This window comes from Pavona decussata, unplaced genomic scaffold (assembly GCF_977016875.1).
Source record: "Pavona decussata unplaced genomic scaffold, jaPavDecu1.1 SCAFFOLD_181, whole genome shotgun sequence".
Taxonomy (NCBI): Eukaryota; Metazoa; Cnidaria; class Anthozoa; order Scleractinia; family Agariciidae; genus Pavona; species Pavona decussata.
In genome coordinates, this window is record NW_028145591.1 from 85,001 (window position 1) to 105,801 (window position 20,801).

The 20,801-nt window shown below is 41.1% G+C and overlaps 2 protein-coding genes and 1 pseudogene across 5 annotated transcripts in view; all 3 read right to left on the reverse strand.

The window, feature by feature from the left end:
- Positions 1–20,801, reverse strand: part of LOC146463020 (uncharacterized) — a 62,816-nt gene that overhangs the window by 24,647 nt on the left and 17,368 nt on the right. The gene's annotated exons all lie outside the window — the stretch shown is intronic.
- On the reverse strand, positions 3,226–8,818 carry LOC146463023 (uncharacterized; annotated as a pseudogene).
- Positions 12,905–19,253, reverse strand: LOC146463024 (uncharacterized). Of its 4 annotated transcripts, none has more exons than XM_085084914.1 (2): positions 18,858–19,253; positions 12,905–18,322 (listed from the first exon to the last, which is right to left on the reverse strand). In XM_085084914.1, the coding sequence occupies exon 2, from the start codon at positions 14,951–14,953 to the stop codon at positions 13,808–13,810; it is 1,146 nt and encodes a 381-aa protein (XP_084941040.1). In that variant the 5' UTR covers positions 14,954–18,322; positions 18,858–19,253; the 3' UTR covers positions 12,905–13,807. The 4 variants fall into 4 exon arrangements, with proteins under 4 accessions (XP_084941040.1, XP_084941039.1, XP_084941038.1 ...); XM_085084913.1 differs by having other exon boundaries at positions 12,905–18,337; XM_085084912.1 differs by lacking the exon at positions 18,858–19,253 and adding an exon at positions 18,674–18,851 and having other exon boundaries at positions 12,905–18,490.

Below are 20,801 nucleotides of genomic sequence, written 5' to 3' on the forward strand. Positions count from 1 at the left end.
CTAAATCTCCAAAGAATAGTTTTGTAACGCCATCTGCATTCTCTGTAGTCGTTTGGGTGATGCTGTATAGGCTTCTTGAATACGGTTTGTAAAGGCTCATGGTCAGACTCGACATGTACGATGTCTCGGCCATATATGTACTGGTCAAACTTGTGATAAGACCGTACGATGGCAAGAAGCTCGTTCTCAATCTGGGCATATGTGGTTTCAGTGTCTGTGAGCGCTCTTGAGGCGTAGCACACTGGCTCACCTTCCTGCATCAGGACAGCTCCCAGACCTGTTTCAGATGCGTCGCACTGAATGGTAACTTCTTCATTCACGTTGTAGTACTTGAGCACTGGAGATTCAGATAGGTGCTTCTTCACAGTATTAAACGCGATACTGTGCTACGTCATCCACTGCCACTCCACGTCTTTATCTTGTAATCTCCGCAACGGCTCTGTCATTTCGCTCAAATGCGGTATGAACTTAGAAAGGTAATTCACTATTCCAAGGAAACGTTTAAGTGCTGTGGCGTCTTCTGGCTCAGGCATGGCAACGATCGCTTCAATCTTCCTGGGGTCAGGTTTGAGTCCCTCGGGAGTGAGCAGTTGCCCCATGAATGGTACATTTGTCTGAGCACGACTGACTTTCTATTTGTTCAGTTTCAAGTTCCATTCTCTGCATCTCGTGAAGAATGATCGTTCATTTTGTTCTAGGCTCTTGTAAGCCTCTTCATTAGTGTCGCCGAAACCAGCGATAACAAAGTCATCAGCAATGACCTCTACACCTTGAAGCCCCTCCACAAATTCGTGCATGGTTCTTTGCCATACTTCTGGAGCAGAACTGATACTGAAGGGCATGCGAAGCCAACGGTGGTATCTGAAGGGAGTGTTGAACGTTGTTTTGTAGCTTGACTCGCGGTCTAGTTTCTTCTGCCAGAATCCGTCTTTTGCGTCAACCACTGTGAAAAGCTTAGCTTTGTCAAGTCGTGTAGCGACGTCTTCTATGGTAGGCATCTGGTAGTGCCCTTGCTTGATCGCTTCGTTCAGATCCCTTGGGTCCAAACAAATTTGAATTTTGTTCGGCTTTATTACTGCCAGCATATGTGATCTGTTGGCTCTGTTACTGGTGTGATGACGTTTCGCTGTACTAATTCGTCTAACTTTTCCTTGATTTGTGGGCGTAGTGCAACTGGTACTCTCCTCGGGGGGTGAACTTTCGGTTTTACCCTCTCGTCCGTGATGATTTTGTAGTTGCCTGGAAGTTCTCCAAGTCCTTCAAACACATCTTTATATTCTTCAAGGATCGTGTTACTTTGTGGCCATATAGAGAGCGATAATACGTCACAATCAGCTAGCGTGACGATTCCAGGCACGATACTTGTGTTGAGTGATAGGATAGGCTGATAATCGCCATTTACAACATTAAAAGTCAGAGTTTTCTTTTTGTCCCTATGCCAGACTGGGAGGTTTGTTGATTGTTTGATTGATTTGTTGCATTTCCTTAGCATTTCGACAGTGTGATCTCCGGTGATTGATTTGTACACTTTGAGTGGTAATAAATCACATTCGAGTGTCCACTTGAAAACAGACTACATTTTCGGCCTGTCGTCAGTTGACGTGCAAATCTACAAGAGCTTTGTTCGCACGGCTGGGCTGTTCTCCAACGGTGCAAATTTCGTATTGGTCAGGTCCATCATCTAATTGCACGATAGCAACAGTCTTGCTTCGGCAAAGCAATTGGTAATGATTCATGTTACCACATCGGTGACATTTCTGACCAGATGCCGGACATTTTTGCTTTGGGTGTGACGTTCCACATCTGCCGCAATTACCACGGATGTTTGTTTTTAATGTTTGCTGTTTGCTGCATGCGATCGCATCGACGGTCTGTTGCTTTTCGAGTGACCCTGTTTTAACGCAATGACGCTTGCGGTTGCACCCATCAGCTTCACTTGGTGCTCCATTTGTGCGGCTGCTTTGATAAGATCGACGGCTTTTTGCAGTGTCAAATCATTGTACCGAAGCAGTCTCTCGCGCATCTTGTCATCTCGAATTCCTAAAACGATCCTGTCACGCAAAATCTCCTCTGGGGTAATGTCCTCGTGTTAGCAGTTTTTAGGGATTGTTCTTAACTCTCTAAGATACGCTGTGATATTCTCGCCAGGCTCTTGCTTGCGATTGTTAAATCGGTAGCGTTCTCAGATCACCTGTGTTCGCAGTTTGCAGTATGCGTCAAACTTTGCTAGCATATGTTCTATTTTGGTTTCATCTTCGTCCTCTCCCCATTCAAAGGCATCGCAACCTTTCGTGGCATCTTCTCCAATAACTGACAAGAGCGTAGAAACTCTTACCAGTGGCTCCTGTTTAGAAATTCCTGTGGCGATTTCATATCGTGACCACACTTTCTTCCACGCTTTCCAATTTGTGGCTACGTTGTCGTCCATGACAAGTGCTTTTGGCAGTGGCAAGTTTGCAGGAGGCATGAATATTTGTGCAGGTGGAGCGGTCAAGGTTTCTGGAGCTTCTCCTGGAGCTTCTTCAGATGTCCCTCCTGCCGGCATCGTGGTTCAGGTTCTGTCTGACACCATGTAACGTTTTATGGTCGTACGTCGGAATGATAGATAGAGAGAGACGCGAGTGCTAGTCAACTCCAAGTTAAATGCATGCTTTTGTGTTCTGAGAGTTACAATGAATCAATAAAGTACTCTTATATAAACATGCGATATGCGTGAGGTAATCAAAGGTGTCAACCCGTGTAAAATATTTGTTGGGATCCTACCAGGGATCCCAGGTGGGATCCCTAGTGGGATCCCAGATGGGATCCCTAGGTGGGATTTTGGAACGGGATCCCAAGTGGGATCCCAGGTGGGATAGGGAGGATCCTAGGTGGGATTTTAACTCTCCAAACATTTTCTATATATGTTTGGTTCACAGCGGGATCCCAAGTGGGATTAGAATCCCAGCTGGGATCCCGAGTGGGATCCCAAAACAGGCCCTTGCCAGAATTTCCAAGGTGGGATCCAAGGTTAAATCCCGGGTGGTTTTCGCCAGTTACGAGTTACTCAGTCAGATCTGCAACAGTGTCCTCTGTGAGAGACCGGGGACCTCAATTAATTGCCAAGTGAAGTTCCTGCAACTATTTTAAAAGATCTTGGTCAGATTACGCAAACCAGTTAAATGATCATTCAGATGAGATATCTCAGACATTTATTGCAAAGATCACAATAAATATTTAACACTTTACAAACTTCAACAAAATGTTGACATTATATCCACGCAAAGTTAACTAAATTATTTTATATTGCACCGTAATGGATGTATTAAAAAACTTTAATAACACTCAGCATGCATTTGACTCTAATTGGTTAAATATTGCAGAAAGCCAATACATGGCTGTAAATCCCAAAATTTACGCACACATGAGTAAAACTTAAGTGAAAAATACTGATGTATTTGAATGTATAATAAAGCCAAAAATTTTCCCAAAAGTTAATGCTCACTTTACTTGTAAAGTACGATTAGCTACGAAGAGGTCAACTCTGTTACCTTTAACTATGGCTTAAACCCTTGTAAAAAATTTTTCGAGATCTCGGCAAGATTAAAATCTAGGCGGCCAAAAACGCGCCGAGATTAGTGGCGAGATCTCGGCGAGATGAAAATCACGGCAGCCAAAAACGCGGAGAGATTAGTGGCGAGATCTCGGTGAGATGAGAATTTCGGCGGCCAAAAACGTGGCGAGGAATCCCTGGCGGGATCTCGGTGAGCGAGCATCCGCAGCAGTGTACTGGAAATTTGATCGACAGACGTGAAAGTAAAGTTAAGATTGGAAATTTACGCTAGCTTTTTGGTTTGAAATTCTTAATCAGCGGAATAACATTGGAAGGATACTCATAACCAAACTAGTAGTGTTCTCTAGATTCCCCTAAGCATTTTTCACGAAATCGTAAATATATATAACTTCTGTAAGTACACAACCACTTACTTTCTACCGTATCATTTGAATCATTACGGCTGGGAAGTCTGGACAAAAGAGCGAAACTAAGCGGTAAGCTTATGATGTAAATGAATTATGCCAACTAACTGCTTCGAATTGAAAACGAATATAGAAGTTGTGAATCACCAACAATTTATTTCAAAAATTTTACCTTCGAGGTTTCGAGTTATAAAGATGAAATCGTTCGTGTAGCTAATTGCGCTTTGTGAAAGCTTCTATCGATTTCTAAACAAACTCTTTTACTCTCAGTGTTTCTTTAAGCTTTTAAGTAAGATGAAATACGGATAAATAATATAAGAAACTAACCTCCTTCTCAATCAAGACATACAAGGCTGTGGAAGAAAGCCATTAAAATCTCAATTCTCGCGCAAACTTGATGGTCACTTCCACTGAGTTGATTCTTAACACGCTTATAGCTTAACGAGCTTGAACATCCCTCTAGCAAATGTTAAGTCCTCCTTCTCCAGCACCTCAATTATCCAGAACATTCCGTTAAAAATGTGCGGTGACTGAGTTCATAGTGTGCAGTTCAGTTCAGTTGTTTAGGACCCGTAGTTTGTTAATCAGCATCATTTTAGTTGACCAGTGTCCATCATATATAATATCCCTTGTGTGCTATTCTCCGGTTGACCACATGTTCTTTTATCATGATTTCCAGCCATAAATGAATGGTTAACTTGTCTTGAAGCTTAACTTTTCATATTTTCTGCGGTTTAAGAGCAGGATTAATTTTTGTGGCCTCGCAAACCTCAAATTTCAGTCAAACTTTTTTTAGCTTACGCGAGCATCGCCTGGTGGCGTGATTGAATTAACCAATCACAACGCCTAATTCACGTTGTTATTGGGGACTTTCGCGCCATTTGTCAAGTGGCAAGCCGCGGTTACGGCAAGTTGTTTACGAGGATTGAGAGACGGATTGTGAGGGAAAAGAGCACAATAAAAAAATGTCGACAACTGAAGACAGTGTAAATAATGAAAAGGGAAAGAACGCGTTTTCAAACCTTGTGCTACCTGTATCGAAAAATCGTTCGCAGCAGGCATTACCACATGACTGAAACGGCCTTTTGAGGGACAAAAATCGCCTAAAAAGGTGAGTTAAAGATTTAGACAATAAAACGATAATATTATCAGGTCAATGAATGCATATTATGATAGTAAATAAATATGTTATTGAGCGTCCAATATGAGCAGCGTTCCTCTCACTTTTATCTTAAGACGCGCACTTTATAAATATATTAATCTGCCGAAGCGTCATCTCGGCCAACAATTTAAATCAATTAGTTGAAGCTCATCAATTTCCAGTTATAGCCATTATTTTTACCGAGGGTTTAAGTGAAGTTTTAACTCATTCAACCTCATAACTTAATTCTTACCACTGAAGAGTTCACATGTCTTCGTTTCAAATCTGGCAAAGATCGCGGTGTCTTGTCAAGATCGTGGTTGTCTCGGCAAGATTTTGGACTTCAATCTTGTAAAACACATATCAAGAGTACTGTGTTCCAACACATTCACTGTGATTAAATTGGAACAGCTGAAGCAGATTTGCATCAAACTAGAAATGTCTGGAACAAGTGATGTTTACATAAGCAGATTCCCTAACACGGTGGAAAGGAAGTTCACCATACAAATACTGGAATTTTGTAATGTGCCATTTTTGGGCTGATGAATTCCTTTTAGAATTAAACATTCTTCTTTGTGTAATTCTCGAAGCATATGGTTAATGCAAAAGTTTTGTCATATAATTTTGAACTTTTGGTTGAAAGGAATTAATCATCTGTAACCCTTACAAAAATTACCATGTGTAATTCTTCTTGTGATATTTGATTTGTTAATGAGGTAATGGCAGGGGAAAGTTGAAAATGACACTTCCTTACATGAAAAAAATAATCTTACTAATTAGGGATCAGTGTACAGTGTTCATTTATTGATCTGAACTGTTGTAAATTACCCTGGATAACAGTTCAGCCTGTCCCACAAGGAATTCCTGTCAGTATTCTAGGTTGAATGCTTCTTATCTCTACCTTGGATCTTGCCCAACCCACCCATGATAATGACTACCCCACTTATGGAATCCCATATAGGAGCCCCCTTTTCCCCACCTGGGATCCCACCATTCCTACCTGGGATTCCAACTATCCCGCCTGGGATTCCACATACCCACCTGGGATCCCAACTTTCCCGCCTGGGATCTCGACAACCCCACCTGGGATCCCAGCTATCCCAGCCGGGATCCTAACTACCCCAGCAGGGATCCCAACTCTCCCACATGGGATCCCGAGAACCCCACCTGGGATCCCACCTACCCTAGTTGGGATCCCGGCTATCCCAGCCACGATCCCAACTATCCCACCAGGTATCCCGCCAATCCCACCTGGGATACCGGATATAATTTTACACGGGAATTACACTACTATAATTAACAGATCAAGATCACGCAAGTTAGTGTCACAATATAATGTCACAATCCGGTATCGTTACAATTCGTTTGAGTGAAAGGTGGATCCAGTGATATTTACATCTACATCAAAACTATAGCATCAAGAAACAGAAATAGACATGATAAGTTAGAACATTTGACTAGGGTTCTAATTTTAAATTACAAGAAGATGCTTGTTTTAGACCGTGCTTTCTACATGTTCAAGTGTGTTTTCATTCTCCACTACCCTCAGTCATCATAGGGGACCTCTTAGGAAAAAATCTTTACTTCACTGAGTTCAAAACAATCTATAAGGATAACCATTAAGACTACTGCGTTAGCCTGAAGCCAGCCAGGTGAGAGAAGTATACTAGTTTTGACTCCTTTGAGTTACAATCAAATACCATCACATATCGTTTTTACAAGGTACAATATACAATTCAATACCTTGCCTCTTGGATAGCAATTTAACAAATGGTAAACGCCATAGCATGTACTATTGAGTCATGGGTGCACACGGGAGGTTGCTAAGCACAAAAGAAGCGTAAGAGTTGCACGAGGCGATAGCCGAGTGCGACTCTAGCTTCTTGAGTGCTTAGCAAACCTCCCAAGTGCATCCGTAACTCAATAGTACACGCTATGGCGTTTACCATTTGTTTTATAACATAACACTTAGACATTGGGACAACAGAGCTGCTTTTATTGAGGTACATCGCAAAAAATGTTGGTGTAGTCTTACATGACAAGAGAAAATAAGCGCTCGAAAATTCATTCATGACAAGCGACTGCACACCAGCAACTTGATAAAGTTTAATCGCGTTTCCTGAAATATCGATCAAAATCCTCTTTCTAAGGTCTGTATCCAACAACCGGTGAAATAGTTCAATAGAATTATGAACAAACTCAGGGAAAAAAGTAGACAACCGTCCAAAGTTATTAAAACACGAAGGACTGAATTTCACATCGATTCAGAGAATGAACCGTTGAAAACAATTTTCACATTTTGAATGGTGCATTCGCTGAAGAGCGATTTCGTTGCCACTTGTTTGGCCCGGAACGACGTGGATTGCCGAGGAGTTTCTGATGGCTGGCTGTGATTGTTGGCAGAAGGAGAACTGAAGGCTCTCAACAAGACTTGGCTACAGTTATGAAGCTGTGAGGTCGAAGGCCGCGAATTGTAGCTTACCAGAGACTGCTCACTGCGGTGTCCAGAAATGGCCTTTATGTGGCGGTTTGAAATCCCGGCGTTGGACCAGAGAGTGATGGCAGTGGCTCTTACACAATGGTTTGTGTAGACTTTGGATAAAGGTGCTTCTTCGCTGATGGTCTTCATCATTTTTAGCGAGGCTGTTTATTCCAAGCGGTCGTGCTTCGTACCAAACGGCATCTAGAGCCATGCTATTTTTCTTGGGATATTGAAAAAACGCAGTGCTCTTTGGATTGACCTTCTGGAGATACAATTTGAGGGCCTTGTAGCCGTCACCTTGGTCTTCGGTCTCATACATTCTGGCTTCTTTTTCCGTGCTTTCCACGTCCTTAAGCCCTCCGGGATGATTCTTTGATAATTCATCGTGACTCATGGTTGCGTAATTTCTTCCAGCCGTATTGATTTTGAACTTGAAGCTGTCTGTTGTCAAGCTTCTTTGCCCTTCAAGGCCCCTTCTGCAGAAAAACAGGACGACATGAAACCAAACGTTTCTCAGCAAGGAAAGCGGTGACGACAAGGACAACACTTCACTTGATTTCAGCTTCTGGAGGTCTTCTTCCTCGATAGCAGGTTTGTGCGAGACATTTTCTTTGCCGCTTCGTTTTAGATTTTTTATTTGCGCATCTAGCATAGGTTTGATCTTGCAAATCTTGGGTCAGTTGAGATTTGTAGGCCTCTGCTTAATGGCGGGGCATTGAGGAATCTTTCTATCAAATGGCGAGATCCCAGCAAGGTAGATTTACTGTAATCTTCGCCCTTTTTCGTTCTCGCTTCTGCGTAAAATCTGCGAAGGTTTTGATCCAGCTGACCTATTTTCATCGCTTCAAGCGGGGTTTGAATTTGTTTTTCTGCACACTATGCTAAATATAAAACAAAAGGAAACGGACTATCAAAATTTGGTTTATAATTGAACTTAACTCTTTAATATTTTTTCATCTGTTATCAAAGTAAGCACTTTTTAAAATCGTGACGTAAAAACAACAAATTGAAAATGTAATTTCGTCGACATTGTCAGCGCATTAGCATTTTATTGGGTTTATACGTATCTTAACAGAAAAAATTTTAATAAGTCGTTTTGTTTTTATCGTAGAGCCTATTAATGAGTTTCAACTAAGCTTTAATAACCTGCTGTTTACCTTTAAATGTGGACACAGACCAGTTTGTGACTTCTTTCGTCTTTTTTGAGTGTCGTTCACTTATAAGGTCGTCAAGATCGCTTTTGCTTAAACTTGCGAATTTTCGCCTGGCGCCAAAATGCGATCACTTGCCGCGAATCAAGCGTTAGTGTACTATCAAACGATATGCTTTTGCTCCGGGCATTTTCGAAGACTTTTATTGTCTAATCAATATCGTCAAATCCACGGATAAAATTTAAGTTTACAAGCACAGTAGAGCGTTTTACTTACCCTAGCCGCCGTTTTCCGCGCCCTATAGCTACGTGCTCTTTCCCCATAACTACAATCCCGGGCTACAATACGTCCTCAAAAGCAACTTTGAGAGTTGTACAGTTTTGTTGGCGCTCTTTCTCATGTTGTGATAGTTAGTGATAAACGATTACGACGGCAGTGTTGGAACGGAAGAAAGTACCCGCCGAAGCCATGCATTGCGTTTTTAAAGTGGCGAAATTGTCCCGTGATGGGCTGGGTGAAGTTGCGAAGTAGGTGCTGGAGGGGGAGGAGGAGAGGCTTGCACCAGTGACACCGTCCCGTACGGAAAATTCTGGCGAGAAAGCGGCGAGATTTGAGACATAAAAAATCACCCTAATGAGCGAGACTGAACGTGACGATAATCAGCCTGACGGGAGAGGTAAAAACGGAACGATAAATGAACGGGAACGGAGCGAGGAATTTTCATTTGAATCGCTCAGTTGTTCCGCTGAAATATAGGGTGCTTTCCACAGTGTTCCATGCACCAAAAATTTTCGGTTTGAATTTTGGGATTTCGGTCTCGATTATCGGTCGTCACGTGGTCAGTTTTTGCCCCAGGCTTCTTGACGCCGCTTATCGTATGTGTTCAAACAGTCTGACTGGAAGCTTTTGAATGGAACACGAAAATACCGAAATTTCCACTTTTCGGGAACACTGAAAAGTTTGTCCGAAATTTTCGAAAATCTTTTCCGGAAAAGATCCCGTTCCATTCGATTCCCACCCAAAATCGTCGAAAATTTTGTCGAATGGAAAGCGCCCGTGGCTCGCTAAACAAGCTGAATTTCTCTCGCCGGACTCAGTCAGGCCGTATTATGGCCTGACTAATTAAATGTAGGTAATACAACACCAAATAATGAAAAAGCACGTACACATTAAGTCAACTATCGTACTTCTCGTGAAAAACTTGTTTATTATAAATCTGGGACATGACTAACACAGTGTTTGTCTTTCTCATCCAGGCGGTTGTGCTCTACCCGTGATGTTGTCTGTTTGCAACTCTTTGATACAACTCCAAAATACACGGCTATTCGAAAGGCCTTAAAATCGATTTAGTCTACTGGGTGCCTTTATGACTTAAAAATTATGACCGAAAAACCGAGTATATAATTTTACATTACCTCATTCTAGCACCCTCTGTTGCGCTGTCGCGTTGAGCGCATGTACCTAAACCGCGAAACGCCTTGGAAGTGGCTGGCGGTATTTTGCTGTTACCTTCAAAATATTGATATTGTAAAAAAAGGGAAGAGTCGCTCAATGTGTGCCGTTTATTTCCTGTAGCTTCCTCTGCTGTCCCAGAAGCTTTTTCCTTGAATAGCTAACTTGATTCGTAAAATTGATTTGTTTTGTTTGCCGGCAGTCCTTTGAAGTCCTTTTGGTTTGCAGAAACACATCACGCATTCTGAAAAACAACGTAGAAAACGAAAAATAATTTACAGCTGCCATAATTGTAATCTCCTTTGCAGCTTTTTATCGACACCGTTTGAGCGTCACTGAGGGATTTATTTGAGCACCGCAGCACGTAATAATGTTTGAAGGCTAAAATAAGTTTAACCATTACATGTAAATGTGCACGCGCTGAAAACGGTTTATAGTTACACCAGAACAACTCCATATGTACGTCAGTTTTCAGCCGTGAATCGATGTTTTCCATCCTGTGGGAATTCAAATAATGTATATCAATCATTTTATTATTATACTTACGTTTGGGACACTCAAGGAGAATATATAAATCTCGCCGCTTTCTCGGCAGAATTTTCGTACGGGTCGGTGTCACTGGTGCAAGCCTCTCCTCCTCCCCCTCCAGCACCTACTTTGCAACTTCACCCAGCCCGTCACGGGACAGTTTCGCCACTTTAAAAATGCAATGCATGGCTTCGGCGGGTACTTTCTTCTGTTTCGACTCGTAATCGTTTATCACTATCACAACATGAGAAAGAGCGTGCCGCTGAAAGCGAACAAAATTGTACAACTCTCAAAGATGCTTTTGAGTGAAAAGCAGAAGACGTATTCAGTGTAGTTATGGGGAAAGAGCTCGTAGCTTTAGGGCGCGGAAAACGGCGGCTACTATAGCGTAAGTAAAACGCTCTACTGTGCTTGTAAACTTAAATTTTATCCGTGGATTTGACGATATTGATTAGACAATAACAGTCTTCGAAAATGCCCAGAGCAAAAGCATATCGTTTGATAGTACACTAACGCTTGATTCGCGGCAAGTGATCGCATTTTGGCGCCAAACGAAAATTGGCTTGAACGTTTTGTTCGGCGATATTCTGCTCCTCTCGTGTTTCAAAAAAACAACTGTTGTATAATAAAATCATTTGGCGCTCCTTGTTCTATTCCAAACACAGATAAATGTCAATTGAGCAAATGAACCGTCAGAATAAAGTTCGTTTTTGGATACCGCCGATATCTTCCGTTTATCCCAAGTATTTTTTTGGCTGTCTGATGGCCCTTCAAACTTAACGTTCCCTTAATTATATATTTCGTTAAAAGCAAGCAACTGAGTCGTGACTTGCAGCGTTCAAAGGAGGGTAGACACTTCATTTAGCATGTTTTTCCGTCCTATGGCTTGAATATTGGTGATTAGATCTGAGGCGACGCACTAACGGAAAACCTGTTATTCTGTTAGCGACTAACATTCCCCTTATTGGCTGACGATGGCTTAGACGTTCAGGTGTTTATCTGTCAATAGTAATTGATAATTTCTCCGAACAAAGACTTGTGGTATAATCGCATATCCTGCTGCAAATAGACAACAATTTGGAATCTTTTTCTGCTAGACTCACTATAATCTTCTTCACCCATTTTCAGTTCTTCATTCCAAATAAACGTCACAGAGTAATCGTTACACGGAAATACCCAGTTAATGCGACAAAACGTGATTATTCTTCACTCATGTTAGGCATTTTTTTATCTTGTCACTAGATAATTGCGTGCAGGAATGTTTACAATGTAGAAGCCCCTTACAAGAGGTCTTTCTTTGAACCTTCTCCGTAGCCGTATCATGTTGTCGCTATTGCCGTTTGTTTCTACTTCAAAGAGGCAGATACGCATCTAATGCTGGAGAACATTAAACAATCCTGACTTCTGTGTTGCCGTGTCTTTTTGTGACAATCGTTTTTTTTTTTTTGTGAGTGAGAAAAGATTTCTTTAATATTTTATATTGGAAAAGACTAAACAAACAAGCCTGTTGCCGTATCTTTTTGACGCGATCATTCCATTGTTAGTGAGAAAAGATTTCTTCACAAGAGCAGCTTTATTTTCTATTCAGTGGAGAAGTAGAATGTTAGTGGAGAAGATGAGGCAAACATACTCATCGCAATTCAATTTTGAGCAACACCTTATCCTTAAGACATTTTGCCTTTTGTATTGTTAAACATTTACAATGAATACAACATCTGAAGAGAATTGGACTATTTTTCCCGAAAATCTCATGTATTTGTGAGAGCAATTTTAGGTGTGCTTGTGCCCTCTAGCAGACTTTGAATTTTGTAAGCTTTATTGTAGCCACAAATAACGATGTGTTGTAACGAGCAGTTGTTATTGGTGGAACTGACTAATATTATCGGCTAACACTTGAGTTGTTATTTGTGTTATCCTGTTATTGAATAACAAAACTCTCATTGGCTCTAACAGTCTTGTTAGCGGATAACATTATCACATCTGGAAGCTATGGAAGAGCATGAACCTGATTGGCTCTAACACCGGATAACAGGCGATAACCACTAACACCAATTAGTCCCAATTATATTGAACAAGTACCAATTATACTGAACATGTGTTGACATTAAATTTCCCTTTCAGCAACCGAAGAAAGGTGTCATAAGTTTCTTCATCCAAAGAGGAAATGGCCAGTATTCGAATATTACAGGCAAATGTCACAAAGACACAACAAGCCAAAAAAGCATTCATTTTCACGTCACAATTACGATGAGAAAGCGTAATTTGAACTAACTTGGAAGCTTTCCAGCTTATTCGAGTGGCTGAGAATGCTTAAAAAACAACAGTTGCCCTCCGGTTGGTGTCCGTGGCTCAGAAATGTCTGTGCTTAAGCTCTCTAGTGCAACTCTAGAGGCAACATTAAAAAAACAAGACAAATTTTTAAAGAGGATTAAAATCCACCCTTTAATAGTTAGCAAAAGCCGAAATCTCAGACCTTACTTGATGCATAGAATGAGACAACGTGAAATTAAATTAAAATTCTTATATTGCAAGGGGCTTCTTACTTGAATATGGTTGCCAAGTGTTTTTGGTTAATACCTTGACTTGTATAATTTTCGATCTAGTCGAATGATCGAAGACGTATACAACCTGATGGAAAGGTTTGTCGTTTCCAGTTTTAGATGTTCAAATGGTACTGTCCATTGAACTATGACATTGAACTGGGAAAAAAACTGAAGTTATAACTTATTGCATTTTGGGTCAAATTTATTACATTTTGCGTCAAAAGTTATAACATTTTGGGTTACTATTACATTTTGCGTCAATTATAACATTTTGTGGCATAACACATGCTCTGTGTTGTTTGTCACCCGAATGGCAACATGTGGTGAAGTACCACCCCTGAGTGTCACTTGTGTTTCTGGGACCTCAAGACCTGACGTCCAAGGTGATTCAAAGTCCGGTTCGAACAACACTGGAAGTCTTGATTCAGTTAGGCACACATTTGCTGAGCAAGTAACTACCACTGTAGTCTTTGGAACTACTACGTCTTTCTTTGTTACTTTCACACTACACAGTTCACTTGGGATGGTTGTCCTAATGAGTGTAATCAAAGCTTCAACATTTTCTTGTTTTGCATTCGGAAAACTCGAGCAAAAGGGCACTAACTAATGTCTCTTCCTGTCTGTCAAGTGTGTGACTACCAGAGTCTTTCACTAATTCTTCAATGACGTTGTATCCAACAATAGGGTGGTCCAAACTGTCCGTTGAGATCAGGAAGCGTACTGCCATACCATGTTTGTCACCTGAGGTCGCAAGTTTGAAGGAAACTTCTATCCAGCCTTCGTATGGGGTTTCACTACCATTTGGTGCTTTAAGATCAAGTCCTTGATCGCTTAGAAGTTCCTCTAATTGACGAGGCTCAGCTGTAGACAGGTTCGTAGCAATCCAGTCCTTAGAAACAATAGAAAATTGGGCACTGGCGTCCCACAGAGCTTCAGTCTGAACATTGCTCATTACACATTGAACCATACATCTCTTCCCCACCAATTTTGCAACCTTGGCATATTGGTTCGGTGTCAGGTGACTAACATACATGCCACTGTTACTAACATTCCTTTTCTCCTGGTTAGACAGGTACTTAATTGCGCTACACAGTTTCCTTTGCTCTGTCCAGTGAGCTCTTCGGCATTTCTGAGAACAGTAATGTACAGACTGACAACTAGAACACTGTCTCAAAGACAAGCCTTTCCTGCCACAATTAACACAAACATGGGACCATTTTACGTGGTCATCAGTTACTCCCTGTCCTGCAGTTGCAGCCTCCTCCCGTTTCCCTGATCTGGAGTTGTGGTTGCACCCTAGCACCCTATGACATCCTCGTGTTAAGTGGTCACTTGAACCACAGCGGAAGCAGTGGTCACAGAAATCTTGGTTTGCCCTTTGACATGCTGTGCAGACACGTCTCCTTTGGTTTTGAAATGGACGTCTGGGCGGACCCCTTTCTCTCTCAGGTGCATTCTGGGAATTTACAGCGTCTTTAAGAACAGCAATATCCGATTGGACAGCTTCCAGGGTAGCCATGAGCCTATCAGGTCTGTTGGGTTTTGGTTCCTTTTTGGCACCAGACTTCTTTGACTGCATCTGACCCCCTGATTGCACCATTTCACTCTCAGCTTCCAAGGAATTCACTCTTGCATTTTTAGCTCCAAGCTTACCCTTCTGCTTTGACTCTTCAGAAACCACCACGTTAATTTGGTCCATTAGCTCCTCATCAGTGACATTTGTTTTCTGAAGGAATGGCCTTAGTTTGGTTCGGATAGAATCATCCTGTAATCCCGTTTCGATAGCATGCAGAAGTAGGGGGTGAACAAGAGAAGGCTCATACTTCACAGCACCACGCTCAGCTTACAATGCAAATAGAACTTGTTGTTGTAAGTCAAGTGTCCTGACTAAAAAGTTCTGGGGACTTTCCCTTGGTGACTGATACATGGTTGTAACCTCTTGAAACAGTTCAGGACCTGACTTCTGTTTGTAGTGGGCCCTCAACATTTGCCTTAATTTTGACAAAGTCACTTCTTTCATAGTTTCTAAGTAGGACCTCAGCTTAAGGCTCAGGCTGATGGCACGAATAATAGCATCAATAACCTCGTGTTCCTTGTACCCCTTTTCCAGCCCTACATCAATCTGACGCATTAAACTTACGAAGGACAATCGGTCCTTTTGTTCCTCCCCTCCAATGACACCCATAATCTTAAAATCTCTCAAGCTAGTAATGAATTTCATTTCCTCATGTACAGATATACTTGATACATTGTTATCATCAAATGAAAGTGATGTAACTTAACACAATATTACTATTAGCCTTGTTACTCGGGCCGTTAGGCGGACCGAGTTAAGGTTTCGGTAGCATTATCAAATTCTTTTTTCTTTTTAGGGTCGCGATGGGCCGAGAAATAAGACTTCGGGCAATGACTTATTGTTCTCGGTCTCGTTTTTTGTACTTGGCCGGTACGAGTTACGTTTTCTGTCGTGTTATCAAATTCTTTAAATTCTCGGTCGCGTTCTTTGTTTTCGGGCCGTGAGGAGTGTTTACAATATGCGAGCCAGACCTGCATGAACAAAACATGCGAGGCATGAACAACACAAACTACTAACCGTTAAGCTAACTGGGGAGCTATTTAAGCTAACCTAAGTGCTATTTAGGCTAACTGGAGTGCTCTTTAGGCTAACCAGAGTGTTTTTTAGGCTAACCTGAGTGCCTCAAGGTTAGTTTTGTTTAACCAAAAATTTGGCAACTAAATCAGTCTATGACCTCGCGGGCCAAGATAGATAAAGATGTCTCACGTTTACTATAGAAAAACAATCAATGTAGAAATGGTTTCTGTCTTCAAGTGAAAGGGGAATAACAAATGCTTTCCCCTGAATTTCATTTAAAAATATAAACAGCGAAACATTGAAAAACATACAAGGATATAAACGTACGCATAATGCGTAACGTTACCCTAGATGGGGGGGGGGGGGGTACTCAACAGATGCTTGGGTAGAGAGGTGCGGCCCGGGCATTCAAACCCTGTCCCTGTTTAAGACACAATTCTCCGATTTCCCTATCCTGTTTAAGACAGGATTCAAAATTTTCAGGCCCTTTCTAAGACATTTAACCCAAAATCACACCCTGTTTAAGATTAGAATGAAATAATAATACACTAGTTTCTTACTGTATTTTAATGCATTGGCAATCACAATCTGTTTAAGCCATTAGGTCATATAGGGATACCCTGTTTAAGACAGAAAGTGATGAAATAGATACCCCGCTCAAGACAAAACACCCTGAAAACCATACCCTATCGGGTCGCATGTCCCCGTTAAGGTCACATAAGGGAGTACCCCCCGGGTCTAGATCATACCGAAAATTACGATCCGTCATTGACCCGGCATCACATACACATTAGGACCGTACAAATGGTTTCTGTCTCTAAACGAAAGGTGAAAACATGAGGATTAAATCCCGGGGATTCTAAAAAGCATTCGTATGACAAATGTTGTTTTCCCCTGTATTTCATTCTGACTGCAAGAAATGCAATTCTATCTGGTGGTTACTTATTGCCTCATTATATCTCTGTATCTATCTATTTGGGGGTGGGGGCGGGAGGGGGAAAGAGGATCCACCCCCAAGAGAGCTTGCTTGCAGCCTATCTATTTGGGGGAATTTGCAATGCTGGAGGTTATCACTGTTAAAAGATTGTAGGCTTTACGCACCACACCGTCAAATATGGCCTAAGTATAAGCTGGAAACAGCTTCTTGTTTTATTAATAATTGCTTAGCTTTTGCAATACGGCTACTTTCTGGAGTCCCAGAAATAAAATTCCAGAGTTCTTTAAGATATTCAATCTTGCTTTCGGTTTTGCCCATCTCAACCTCGAATTTATCACGAACGATCCGCGACATGGCAAGCCTCGTTTTACCTTTCTATTCACTCGATTCCAAGCCAATGTGGTCCGCTAACTGCTCCATTTTCAAGATCGGGAGCTTACAAATTCCTCCTTCAACCTGACATTGAATTTGTTTGAGCTCCAAAGCCGTCATGATACTTTCAGTAACCGTAAAGCCTTGTCACCAGTCTCGTTCCCAGAGCCCGCGTTGCCCTTATCCAGCGGAACGGGCAACAGACGCTCTGGAATAATCCAAAACTTGAACCACCAAATCCTGGTTCCAGTTTGATTGCGAGAACTACAGAAACTAAATAAATAATTATTAAAAAATTTATTCAAGAGAAGGCCCCCTTTTCTTCTGCCCAACAGCAAAACTCTCAAACTGCAATAACATTTATTTCATCTTCCTGGTGGCAAGATATTATAGATGACACTGAAAGTGAACAAAAGATGCTCCCATACTATAATACTTCTCTTGTTTCGAGGCTGCCAACCCTAAAGAAAGAATCAACAATTAAGCCAACATTAATAAATGCAAGTAATTAAAGATCCTTTGCATAACTTCTTTCTTTCCATTATTTACAGTGCATTATTAGTATTTTAAGTCTGCTGGCACTAGTAATAATTATTTCTAAATTATTACTAGTGTAATATGTACTGTAAATGTTTTTTAATTTACGTTTTACCATTTGCTTCATTGGCCTTGACCTACAAAAAAAATTATAATTGTATCGTAAGTACTGTTATTTGTCTAATAATTAAACCCCACCTCCCCAAGAAGCCCCATCTTTCATAAAATAGGCTTGACAATAAGCCCCCAGGAGACTTATTAGTCAAGAGAGATTACGGTATGAATAACTTTATATTGATTGTAATGGTCAACTTCATTAAAGAAGACTATAATGCATCTATTACTGAGCGCGAAAACCATATTGTAGTGAAATTCAACTGTAAGTCCTCAGCCCTTGCGTGCTTAAACCTCGGGTGTAAATCTGATTCAAGGTACAGCTTTCAAATATAAGGGGAGAATTTCTCTGGGATTTGCCAAACAATCAGTTGTATAAACAATCCTTATTCGTTGATCCCGGTGTATGCTGTGTACCAAAAAGAAAACTTTACTGAAGTTTATTATTCTTCTAAGCTTACTTTTCCTGATTGAAGTCCACAGCTGGCAAGTACATTGGCCCCCTCTGCTCTCGGCTTCGGTAGCAAATACTTCGGTGTAACGGGGGCGGATATTGACATCGGGTTTCTTTCAGATCAGTTCAAATATTCAGATCAACATCGCCGTCGGAGAAACGTTTTATAGACAGAGAATCCCGAGCATCTATTCTAACTTGTTTATTATACTTGAAATTCCCATAAAAACTGAAAATAATAATCGAAAAGCGAGCGATTACAATAGATTCTAAGATAATTCTACTGGGAGCACGTGGCATGCATGAAAACGATTACCTAGAATAACTCTAATAATATAACGAAATCACTAAACCTAAGAAATAACAACACTACTAGGACTGAACTTAAAAACTATAAAACAAGGAAACATACCTCTTTCTCCGATAGAAACTATCTTAATGGCACACGCGTCTTTCTTACTTTCGATCCGTACAATTCTCTATGTGACACTGAAAACTGATCCGACACGCGCAAAATACAAAGAAGCTTCAGATGATTAAAATAGAAACGGAAATGACACGAGTCACGCAACGAAAAACTAATAGCTAACATTTACATTCGGTAAGGCTCTTTCTTTGGTGGCCTGTGTATCAGCTGAATCGGTTGTGGCCATAGGTTTCGGTGCCATTGGTTTAAATTGAGAGGTCAAGGTAACCTTTGATTTTGGTTGTGTTGAAGTCATCGCTTTTTCGTCACTTTGGGGGAACTTTCCTCATCTTTACGCCCTCTTTTAACACGATCTGCACATTTCCTCGCCTGCTCTGACTTTTCAAATAGAGACTTTAACTCCTTTATTTTGCTCTTGATGTGCAAAACTTTATTGACACATCAACGGCACAAATAACTTGAAATTTCGTCGGACTCTGATAAATCAATTCCAGTAAACTGTTTAAGCGCTATTGAAATCCCATCCGATTTTGATTTTTCTCCGTATATATAAATGAAATTTTCTTTTTTTTTTCCCGCAACTGGGAGTCGCATTGGGAGTCGTAAACTCCACCATTGCTTCATGTTTCAATTTCGCTCCGAAAAATAGCTTCCGGTCCATGAAATAGGCATGCTTTTACTAGCCAATCAAAGGTGGCCTCATTTGGATTAGCCCAGAGGTCCGCGTTCTTGGTGCTGACCAAAAGAAAAGCGGGCTCTGGGAACGAGATTGCCTTGTCACAGGATCAAAAACGTACAAATTCCGCCACAACCAGGAAAACAAACCACATTCCTTTGAGTTCGATGATTGTGCCGTCGATAGATCGCCACAAGAATGGTTCGTTCTGGTAGGGTTGCTAAAATGTTACCTGACATGAACAACAGTTTTTCCACAATTTGATTAATTCTTTTCGGTTTGTACCGATCTGCGAAATGTGCTTTACACTTCTTTGAAATAAACAACATGTATGGTAGAAAACAAACCTAATCGCACATGGTCGCTAAACCACGTGATCGGTTACATCATCCCTATGTCATGCAGTTGTCATCTCTCACATTTACCTTGTATCTCTACTATTTAAGAAAGTGAAAGGGAGTTGAGGGGGCGCTTACTTGCTATCTTGGCCGAGTGGATGGGCCCTTATTCGGGTGTGGGGGGGGGGAGAGGTTGGGGCTTATTAGAGCGTGGGCGCGTATTGGAGGAAATACGGTAATCGTTGTGGGATGAATTTTACCATCCTTCTCCTGTTCAATGCTTGTAGTTTGAAGGCGATTGCTGTCTTTTATCCAAGTCACACAGACATGATCAAAAAGCACAAGCTGGAAAGCGAAAATCGTGACAGATTTGTTTTCACTGAAGACCTACTCCTGGCCAACCTTCAGTTGGCACTCATCGCAATACCAGTGTCCTGTAGGCTCTCTTGTGATTCCAACGCAAGAAAAATGGAACCATTGAACTGGACATTGTGGATTGTCGCATGCAATCATAGCACCGAATTCTTCTTGTTGGCAAATACGAAATACATCTACCTCTGGGCTTTGTACAATTTCTGGAGTCTCTTCACCTTGTGTTCCTTAAGAAAAACATTTGAAAAGACATCACTTCTTTTAATGAGTAGAACTGCAAAATGAACTGCAACCGAGACTGAGAAATAAACCCCTGTAAAGCAATGCTCAGTAACATGGGATAAATTACCTCATTCAGCTTTTACTTACAACTGTATCTTACATACCTGTAGACTGCCTGTCAGGTAAAATTGCAGACTGAACCTCTGAATTGGCTTTCTCAGTTCTTTCCTGTTGTAAGAAAAAAAAACGTTCCGCTCTTTTGTACCGGCAGTATTTGTGGCAACATTTATTAGCTCATACAAGAGTCCTAGGGGCTATAAACCGGAATGAAATGTGTAACTTATACTCCTATAGCACTAAAATATTATAACATCTATAATTTTACGGATTTGGTGGAGTTGAAATAGACAGTAATGACTGTCTGTTTTGTGTATTGCCTATTTTATATGTTTGTTTTTTAGTCTTTATACGTAACCTTCTCTAAGCTTTGTTTATGGCTCTAGTG

What these genes read in the sequence shown, in the direction of transcription:
- LOC146463024 (XM_085084914.1), bottom strand. Translation starts at nt 14,953, where the DNA reads ATGGACCAAATTAACGTGGTGGTTTCTGAAGAGTCAAAGCAGAAGGGT.